We start from the raw sequence: 10,577 nt of genomic DNA, 5'->3' as shown, positions 1-10,577 counted from the left end.
ATATTCTTAAAGGTCCCATGACATGAAATTTTCACTTTCTGAGGTTTTTTAACATTAATATGAGTTCCCCTAGCCTGTATATGGTCCCCAAGTTTCTAAAAATTTCAATCGGTGTAAATCGAGCTTTTGCTATCTTTCTCTGCCTTTGAGAAAATGGACGCTCAATCGCGCTGATCTTGAATCTCCTCCTTGTGACGTTATAAGGAGGAATGTTACCTCCCCTGTCTCTGCTTTGCCCGCCCAGAGAATATTTTCCGCCCATGAGAAAATGCGATAGGAAGTAGGAACGCGCGCGCGCGATTTTAGTTTGTCCACGAGAGATATCATGGCTTTTGAGCGAGCGAAGCATAACAATTGCTCAATAATTGGATGTACAAATGAACACCGAAGGGTCAATACAGAGCTGGGCTTGCTGAACGTCTGAAACTAAAGTCTGGATCACTCTCTTTGGCTCAGCTACACACCTCGGACAAGTAAGTTAGTCAACTAATGATATATAAGTGTGTTGCTTTACTGTTTATGTTTGCCTAGACTGTTACACGTAGAATGTGGCTGTCACATTAGCTATGCAGCTATGCAGTTTATGTGTGTGAATACACACACTGTAACGCGAGTGTTGTACACTTCTTTGTTATTTGGATAACCGTTTTCCTGTTGGTTATACGGCGCGCGCGATATCCGCATTGCAAGATCGCAGAGCTTGATGATGTAATTGTAATAAGATAAATTACAGATGTTACAGATCTCTCATGAAAAGGCAACAGTAGGTTAGCGTTAGCTACATGATAATAACTGTAAACCATCCGAATAAAGTACCGTATCCAGACATAATATTTTAAACTAACCATTCGGAAATGTCCTGCTGGAACCGCTGAGTTGTTGCTTCTCCATCCGGATCAGATTCTGGGTCAAACTGAAATGCTTGAACGACTGCGTGTCTTCGTGCCATTGCTATATCCAACGTTAACATGCACGGACCGGTACCGTTGCGCAAGATGGTCAAGGCCACACCCACCCTCCACCTTGCCGCCTTTCTCCTCCTCATTAACATTTAAAGATACAGACACCGAAACGGCCTGTCTGAAGGAAGCTCATTCTGGGACTGGCTTGTAGTGGCTATAATTCTGCACTGAGACTGAATTTTTGAAAAGAGATTTCAGATACAGTACTAGGGACCACTAAGGCCTATATTAAAGCCTACAAAAAATAGCATGTCATGGGACCTTTAAGTAGTTGGATGCATGGTTATGTTCAATTTACACATAAGGATTGATTTGATTGTGTGCATCAGATTGTTAATTCCAGATAATGCTTTAACCAAGGCGTTTTCTGCGTCTCACTGCCCATGTGGTTACAGCAACAACAAAACATATGACCATAGTTACCACACACAAAGAAATGACAAGAGCTGTCAAATTCATGCCTGGGTTTGATATTCCTTGGGGTTTTGGATCAGGTTGGGGTTTTGGATCAGGGAGGATCTTTGAAGCTTGAGCAATGTTGGAGGTTTCAGATTTCGCTTTTTCTTTGTCTTCAGACTGAACTGCGAAGAACAATGTGGTGCCATTTTGGATTGTGAAACTGAAATTGAATGAATGCTGTTCAACTGATCCAGCCTCGTGCGGTGAGACGGCAGTTGTGTTGACTGCATGACCATTGCTGAAGCTTTCTCGAAGCATTTGAAGGTCATAGCTCCACCTGATCTCATAGGATTTCGCTTAAAGGAAAAGAAACATGCCATGAAGACAATAAAATTTACATTATTTCATGATCTAAATTTGAAACTACAGTTTGTCAGTGAAGAAATTAAAAACCTTGTATTTAAATTCTGGTATAGTAATTGTGTGCTTTACCTGTCCCTTGGTCGAGATCCTCACCAGGAGCCGTCCATCTGAGAAGCACAGAGTCCTCCTGGATCTCAGCACTCAGATCTGTGATTTTGTTAGGAGGGAAATTTGGTGGAGCTGAGCCCATTAAATCCACTGTAAAACTCTCTCCAGTGGCTGTTCTGGTAAAGCTTCCGACCTCAAGTGGTTCCTCAGAAACTGGAGGCTTTGGAGGGTTCAGCTCCACCACACCTGAAATTAGAGGAACCACCTGAATCTGCTTGATTCTGAAGTTTTTCTTCAAGCAGCTTTCTAGCTAACTATTGACATTTATATTTTGTGCATGGATTCATTGACTCTTTCTGCAGGTTACATAGATACAAGTACATTTACAAGTGAGTAATTTAATCATCTCAAATGATTTGTTCCAAACAATCATTCACTCAGGAACTAAACTTTGAGTCAAGCTACAATCCAATAATCAGGGTCCCTACACATCAGGGTGTTCACTTCATCTCTATTCACTGAGCACAGGATACCTGTTGAAGATCACTTCACTTGACTAAATGCAACGTCATCAAACAGTTTCAGGTATGATGGCCAAGTAATACTTCTGTAAATAATTATAATATAAATTACCATACGTTTGTGTAATATAGCCTACATGTGTATATAATACATCCATATTATGTAAAAATGTATTATTATTTTAATGAATATAAACTGTCATATTTGAATGTGAAAAAATATCTGTTGCGATTGTTTAATACAATAATGTAATTTGGTTTTATGGATATGTCTTATCTTATTTGATAGTAATTGGGAAGTTGCATTGTGATTTTTGTGTCTTGCACACTTTTTACCAGAGAACAGCTGTTTACAAAACACACATTGTATTAATTAAACACAATAAGATCCTTCCTACTTCTTTTCTCCCAGGTTTCACAGACAAAGCTTAAGCTAAATGCTTATTTGAGCTGTTTTAACAGAAAACAACTTGTACTGACATATCTTAAAATACGTCAGTGCCATTACTTCGGCACATTATTTGCCATTATTTCTAAGGCACATTTATAAAAGCTAGGGACTGTTCGTTTTTTATTTTTAGGGCCACTGGAGGAGTTTTGAGATCTGTTGTCAAAAAAGACATGACCCTCCCTTCGCCAGCAATAAATTTTTCTATGACCCTCCAAAATGATTGTGAAAAAAGGCATGACCCTCCCCGATAATTTATTGATTAGCCTACTTCTGTGCTGGTTTGCGCTTGGCAAAGATGTTCAGATAGCCATTGGTTTTTTTTTTTTTAAACCATAACGTTAAACTCTTGCTTTCTCATCTTACTAGGGCTGTAACGATAGACCAAACCTACCATTCGGTTCGTATCACGATTTTTGATTTTAGATTTGAAAAAAATCATGTTTTCGGTGCGGTGTGACTCGTTCAACATGTGGGTGGCGCTGCCAATAAAGCATCTAAAAGCTGTCACAAAGAACCGGCAAAAGTAATGATTACTAATATGTCAAATATAGCAAGGAGACATTTTAATTGTTTTTTAATAAACAAGTGTTTTCTGTGTCTACTGCAAAGAAGAAGTTGACGATGCGTCGCAATCTTCTCAGAACGCGCCAGAGAGAAATGCACATTTCATAAGCAGAAAGCAGTCTGTTTTCCTTCGTTTTGAATTGTTCTGTTTAAAAGTAGACATTTCAAGCTTTCTATTTCTCAGGTCTGTGAGGCAAGTAGCATACCTTACGCTGAGTTTCGGTTCATTTATGAGACATGAGTCCAGTTCACTCGCCCGCGCCTCCGTGTCATGATTATCTATTTTCTACTATATTTACTTCTTATTTATTAAATCCAGATGAAACATTGATTAAAATTAAGATACAATTAATAAAAAAAACGAAATTCACTTTAAAGAAAGGCTTTGTGCTTTCTGTTTGAGGTCTCTGTGAAATTTCGCTTTCAGAGCAGTCATGTCCGTAATGGAGAACTGTCACGCCCGTAACATTGTTTTTTGTTTTGTAAATATTTTTTATTTTTTTTACATAAATGCGAACACGAAAAATTAAATAAAAATAATATAATATTTTATGTTCTGTGGAGGCCGATATTTATTAAAGGAGAACTCCGGTCAATTTTAACATTGAGCTCATTTTTTTTGTACATTTGGAGTGCTGTCAATACAGAGAACAATGACAAAAATCGGTGTTGCCTACACCGAGTTATTCTATTTAAAAAATTTGCACCCTGTTGACTTCAATGGGGCAAGTACTAAACCTGCTTTTAGCCTCTTCACATTACAAGTGCACAGAAAATGTGAGTGATTCCTTCTGAGTGAACACGAGTGAATCTGACTGCAGTAGATGTGAAAGATATGTATAAAAATGATGTTATGATGTTATGATGTTATGATGTTATGATGTTAAAAATGATGCCAGCGCAAATACCTGTGTTTACATCCTGTTTTCGGTTGAAGTCCAAAGTAATCGATTGCCGAGTTCACGCGCGTGATCATAGGTAACTAAACCTATGCGCGTGAACTCGGCAATCGACTACTTTGGACTTCAACCGAAAACAGGATGTAAACACATAAATATATCACATATAAAGATGTGGTAGCCCTACATCTTACACATCGTGGAAACAAAATAAGAATGGAAACTAAAATATGGTAGTATCGCGCTATACAGCGCACATTCTATCAGTGCGGTTCTGGCTCCTCAGTCCCAATACTGTAAAACTCGACGTACATTCACGTCACACATGTTAATGCAGCGGTAGATTTACACTCACAGGACACTGTGCACTTATTCGCAATCACAAAAGTTCATTATTTGCTTGTGCTTTAAAGCTTTGCCGGGTAAACATTGGCGTTCTGTTCTGACATGATGTACGTTTTCTAAGCGCGAACTGAAGTGCGTGCGCACTGTCAAACAGCGCCAAACTGGATTTTTGTTGGGTCAGACCCATCTGATATCGAAGGGGGGCTGATAACGTGAGATCAACATGGAGCTAAATGGAAAAAAAATAGCACCAAACAAGCCACTTTGAAATGTTGCTGTTTTCATGAATATAAAAAGTTGGGTGACCCTCCCCCGAGACTAAAAAAAGTTGGATGACCCTCCCCTCAACAAAGAATAAAAAGACATGACCCTCCCCTATTTTCCTCCGGTGGCCCCTTCCATAAATACCGAACGGTCCCCTACTTAAATGTCCTAATTGAACTAAAGCCTAATCCTGGCTTTATCTAAACCCTGTCTGTGAAACCAGGCCTTTATTTTTTATTTTATACAAACTTTAAAGTGTTAGAGAGATGCGCCATAACTGGTGCGCACATTTTTGTTTTCCACTTCCTGTAAAGTATTGTATCGATGTAACCCTTATAATCCGTATATGCCATTTGCAGTGCCCTTCTAACCGATCATGGAGCGTCCCTCTGGAACGGAGTCTCACTTAAGATGGTGGATGAACCTGTGAAATCCACTTCACAGGGCACTTTCGGTCGATTAGAATTCACTTGTTCAAAAAACGATTTATTCAGAAGCGACTTTACAAACAATTCTGCTTTAGCTTCATTTCGAACTATTGTTGCTGGCAAAAATAAAATAAAAAAATTTGTATAGAACTGCTGTATAACAATATCACACTCGCGATTGTGCTGTTGGTCTGAATGAAGTTTTCTTTTCAGATGTGATCCAAGTTTAAATGTATTTTCAAAATGATCAAGGGTTTACCGTTTACCACATATCCAGGTACATATGGGGCACCACCCCTTTTCTGGAAAGTAAATCTGGCTTGTCCATCTTGATTCTTCACTCTCACTTTCAAGCTGCTTCTCCCATTTTCTAACTTTGTGAAATATCTGGAATAGATGCCATCATTTTGAAAAGCATCAGCTCCTGAAAAAGATGGATCTCTGAGTTATATCATTTGGAAATGTACCTTATTTATATTTTAAGTTGAGTACACAATTGAAACAAAAATGATGGGTAATTTACCTGCTCCATTGTCCAGGAGTTGTAGTGTTTGTGCGGACCCAGATTGGGACTCCAGCATAGCCCACACTTCAGCCTTTATTACAGGCCGGTAATTCTGACTGACCTCAGCAAACACTATCATGGGTTTAGTGCCGTCACTGAACTGCTGGTTCATGCGGGTTTTGACTATGATAGGTGGAACATCAGCACGCGCCGCTTGACTTGTTACTGTTATAGTCAGAGACTGAAGTGTTGGACTTTGGATGCTGTACTTCCAGTCCCCAGTCTGGCAAATACATGGATAGTAAAAGCAGAAAAATGTAAGTGTATTAGCTGAATCATCAGTCTTAGTTTGAAGTTGTTGAACATATTTGATAAACTCTGTCTTAAGCAAGGTGCACACAATTTATAATAGTCCTTTCCGATTGTTGCTTGTCAGACTGTATGAACATGATCCCCGCTGTAAGCCACGTCACACTGTAAGATCTCCGTTTTCATTAATGTCAGACTAAGACAGTCAAAATGTGTTAAAAACAGACGCACACAGGAAAACTCGTCCGGAGTTTTACATCATTAATCAATGACACATTAGGTGACAGTGGGCTGCATTACACGCAGGATTGAAATAATGGCTTGAAAAACGAAGACAATTTGACGTCATCGTAGCAGAAGTCACACTGCAGGACTGTCAAATCTTCTGACACTGCCAGAATTATGTCGGAGGTAAAATTTTGGCTGTCGATGAACATGTTAATCTAACAATCAAAGATTTCAGATTTTACCTAGGATCAGAGGAATCTTTTAGGATTTGCAAAATTTGTCTCAGACGGCCAAATTGTGACCAAAATCCAAAGTTGTTGTTGACCATATTTAATAAACTCTGTCTTAGTATGAAGTTGTTGTTGAACATATTTTGATAATGTGTATCTAAAACTCTTGGCCCAGATGTCTTTTATTGTATTATAATAGTTCATGTTTCGCCTATATGTTTATGGTCTGAGCTATAAAATGAATAACTGGTTCATAAAAGTTGTCATACCTCAGCAGTTCCTGGAACTTTTAAGGTGACTGTATTCAGAGATACATCAGGATTCATATGTGTCTGATTGTAGATTGAGCCACTTGGTGACTGTATGGAAATGATAGGAACACTTTTTTCATAGATTATTACAAAGCTGGTTTTGTTGCCAACAGTCTGATCCACTGTTACTGTCCCATTGAACCATTCTGATGTTTTTTCTCCAACACTTTCTAGCTAAAGAATGATACAAAAATAAATATTAAAATACTCAATATCAATGATACTCTCAAAGTAATATTTGTATCATGGGCAATGAGCAATTACTTGCCAAACCTGAACTGGTTCTTTTGTGTTATCTCCAGTTGATAATGTAAGCGAACCAAACGCATCCATTAACTGGTTGGAGGTGATGTCATCATTGGAATAGATAAATTTCCCATCTATTTTAATCATGCAACAATTTTGCATTACATATTAAACTGGCATTAATGTAATAAAATTTACTTATTAATACTTTAGTTATAATAGATACTTATTATTTATTTTTTTACTTACCAGTTTTATTCGCCATTTCCTCCAGTGCTTTATCTGCATCAAGACCAAAAGCTAGTGTGTGTATAATGGCGCCACTGTTAATTGCCCTCGAACTACAATCATTAATGTTGTCCGTCGCTATACCATCTGTTAGAAATATGATTTCATCTCCTAATACATCCCCATTGTCTTTTGCAAGTACCTGATGGTTAGAAAAAAGAGAGCATTTGCCTTGAATAAACTATACACTTCACAAATTGCAAACAATAAAATTAACAATTAATATGGCACCTGTAAGCCTAGATCGAGGCCTTTACACACGTATGTCCATCCATTTGCTGTTTTTGGCAACAGTTTGATGAGATTCTCTCGTGTGGAGTCGTTGTCAATAGTAGTCAAGGAGCTCAGAGTTGAAGCATCAGTACTAAAGCTCACAATTCCAACACTGGCTTGATCCTCAATGATGTTCCGCAGTAAATGTGTGGCAGCCTGCTGTAGTCGAAGGATTCTGGAGTCCTATAATGGAACTAATTTCATTGGTATGGTATTCAGTGTGTAAAGGATAAAATTATGCAGGCACTCATTTCAAATGAAGTTAAGGTTTTTTAATGTGTGCATACTGTGTTCATGCTTGTTGAGACATCAAGGATGAGACAAACAACCCGTTGCAATCGTTGCACAACTTTGAAAGTTGGTGCTGGTGGAGAAAACTGCATTGGTTCTAGAGAACGAAGAGCGTCTTTATCCACAGAATCCTCAAATATTACGGTCCACACCGGTTTGTAGCCACATTTGTTATTTTGCAGGTTGTCGGCTTCATAATTGTGATCGTTTGCTTGACAAAATGTGATCACCTAAAAAACAAAATTTGTCACACACACACACACACAAAAATTATTTAGATTTTCTACGGACCTTTGAAAAAATAAACATATACAGACTTTTGCGTGCTCATAAGAAACTTCCGCATGCACACAGGATTTTTTTTACGTGTGTGTGCTCACGTTTCAATTTCCACGGTTTCTCTGTTAAATTCGTTAAAGTGCCTTGAAATATGACGCACTGCCCTAATGAAAGACACATCTTGAGCACTTTTTACTGTATCAGCCTTTTTTTATAGACCCTTGGACTTGACAAATAGGACAAGGCACACAGCTGTATTGCCCCATCAGCCCATTTCAGCTCAGAAAGTATGTATATTATTATTTTTTGCAAAGGTCTCTTTCCGGGCTCTGCAATTATCTGTGTCCTCAGGCCACTGAATTTCAACTTTATATCTCATTGTAATGTCTATCAAACTAAAAAAGTGTATTAGCTTCTTGTAATTCAAACTTAATATTTTGCAAATGTAACTTATCAAGCAGATGTTGCCAACTGGAATGTAGATGTAGATAATAATTGTGGGATGTAACGTCCAAATGACTTGGCAAACAGAAGAAAACAGGACAGAACTCATGTACTGTATGCTGTAAGTTTAATTAGTTATTAAAATAATTTTCTGGAATGTGTGGAAACATGCAAAATCTGTACTTACAGAATCCAGACTTGGTAGGTACATTATGGAGCTGTCTGTGTTTTGATTTTTGTTTGGAAAAAACGTGCAATTCTTGGTAGGTAGGGAAGTTTGTGGATCAATGCGACACGCTTGAAGAGATCCATCAGCAGTACGTTCATAATACTGTCCTTCAATGCTTTTGCTACACCTAAAAATAAGCAAGAAATCAATAGTGATTGTAATTTCCAAAGACATTTAAAAAATATTCCTTCTTTTAATTAACAATTTATGACCTTGTAGCTTCAATACGGCCATTAGAGTGGTAGAATGGCTTTGTTTCACTGTATTCATCAAACACGCCCCATCTCAGATGAGCCCATTCATGCACAAAGACCCTTCCTGCAAACAAACAAACAAACTGCTAGTAAAACAAACAGACTACCATATTAATATTGTCATGGTTAGTTGAGGCAATGACAAAAACAACAGAAACAACAGAAAAAAGTTGCAAAACCAACTTAAAGTCCAACTCAAATTAAACTCAAACATGCCAAACGTAACAAATATGACTGTCTTATTTGACTATAAACATATAAATGTAGAAGGAGGATAGACAATGTTCACCTCTTGATCCGTAAACCTGAACGACAGTGTCGTTTAGCAGGAAGTTTGGAGTGAAAAGAATGTACTCTCCCTCTTGTCCACATTCACCATACTGATGAGTATTTGGCTCAGTTGAATCAGCGTTATCGATTTTTATTTTGGCCTGTGTTTGACATAGAGATCGGGTCAGCAATATCATATGTGAATGAAATGAATGGAAATTAATATTTTGCAAGATATAATGCCATAATTCTCTGTACCTTGTCAAAGGACTCTGTTCTTGCTTTTTTAAATTCCTTACTATTCCAGTGAGATGGAACCAGTATTGTAGCATCTTTAAAATAGACCTTTTTATCCAATGCTTGATGAAGATGAAGTGACCCCTCAGTGATCATGTCCTGTCAGAAGGAAAGTGAACAAATAAAATGAGAAAAAAACTCTGCTCAGTGTATTTATTCAAAAGTAATTATTTCATCTGTGCATTCACAAATACTGTCAACAATTTGTGATTATATACTGTATATTTCTAAGATTAAAAAAATGTAAACAGAATCTTTTATAACATCTTTCACAAAATCCTCTAAAACAATGAATGCACATAAAGTTTGTTAAATAGACAAAAATAAGCACATTCACCTTGATTTTATCAATGAGCGTGTTATCCTGTGGTATTTTTGAACTGATCGCAATAGAAATGTCAACATAACCACCATCTACATCTAGTTTGATTCCAGTGGAGGTGGACGACAGCAACGTCCATAATAGGACAAACACCGTTCTTGAGTCCATAGCTGTAGAGTTTAGATGAACAGCAACTCCTGAAAGCCCGTTTTGAACAATATCAAATCAAAGATTAACTTGAAGGTTATGATCACATGTAGGGCCTGATCACAGATGGAATGTCATTTACTGGAATGGACTGAATGATAACAATATAAAGGGACTGGGTTATATCAATAAAAAACACATTTATTACAGTGCCACGGGGCAGCATGTTATCCACTATCAGCTATCGATAACTGTTATTGAACAGGAAAGCACCTACAGTGCTACTTTCACACAGACAACAAAAGAAGACAAAAAAAAGCGTAATATTGTGAAATATTATTATAATTTTA

The 10,577-nt window shown here is 37.6% G+C and overlaps 1 protein-coding gene across 1 annotated transcript; it reads right to left on the bottom strand.

The window, feature by feature from the left end:
- Window positions 1-1,313: 1,313 nt before the first annotated feature.
- On the bottom strand, window positions 1,314-10,248 carry LOC308693201 (calcium-activated chloride channel regulator 4-like; the record flags this gene model as incomplete). The annotated part of the gene is made up of 14 exons (XM_081369996.1): window positions 1,314-1,717; window positions 1,854-2,078; window positions 5,564-5,728; window positions 5,828-6,092; window positions 6,846-7,061; window positions 7,161-7,267; window positions 7,383-7,563; window positions 7,653-7,877; window positions 7,985-8,215; window positions 8,896-9,064; window positions 9,150-9,255; window positions 9,481-9,622; window positions 9,720-9,857; window positions 10,096-10,248. The coding sequence occupies 14 exons, from the start codon at window positions 10,246-10,248 to the stop codon at window positions 1,314-1,316; spliced, it is 2,727 nt and encodes a 908-aa protein (XP_081226122.1).
- Between the last annotated feature and the right edge of the window lie 329 nt (window positions 10,249-10,577).

Source organism: Scardinius erythrophthalmus (assembly GCF_964197995.2).
Source record: "Scardinius erythrophthalmus genome assembly, chromosome: 7".
In the NCBI taxonomy this organism is placed as follows: domain Eukaryota; kingdom Metazoa; phylum Chordata; class Actinopteri; order Cypriniformes; family Leuciscidae; genus Scardinius; species Scardinius erythrophthalmus.
The sequence above is the reverse complement of the archived record's forward strand: the minus strand, read 5'-3'. Positions and strand labels throughout refer to the sequence as shown.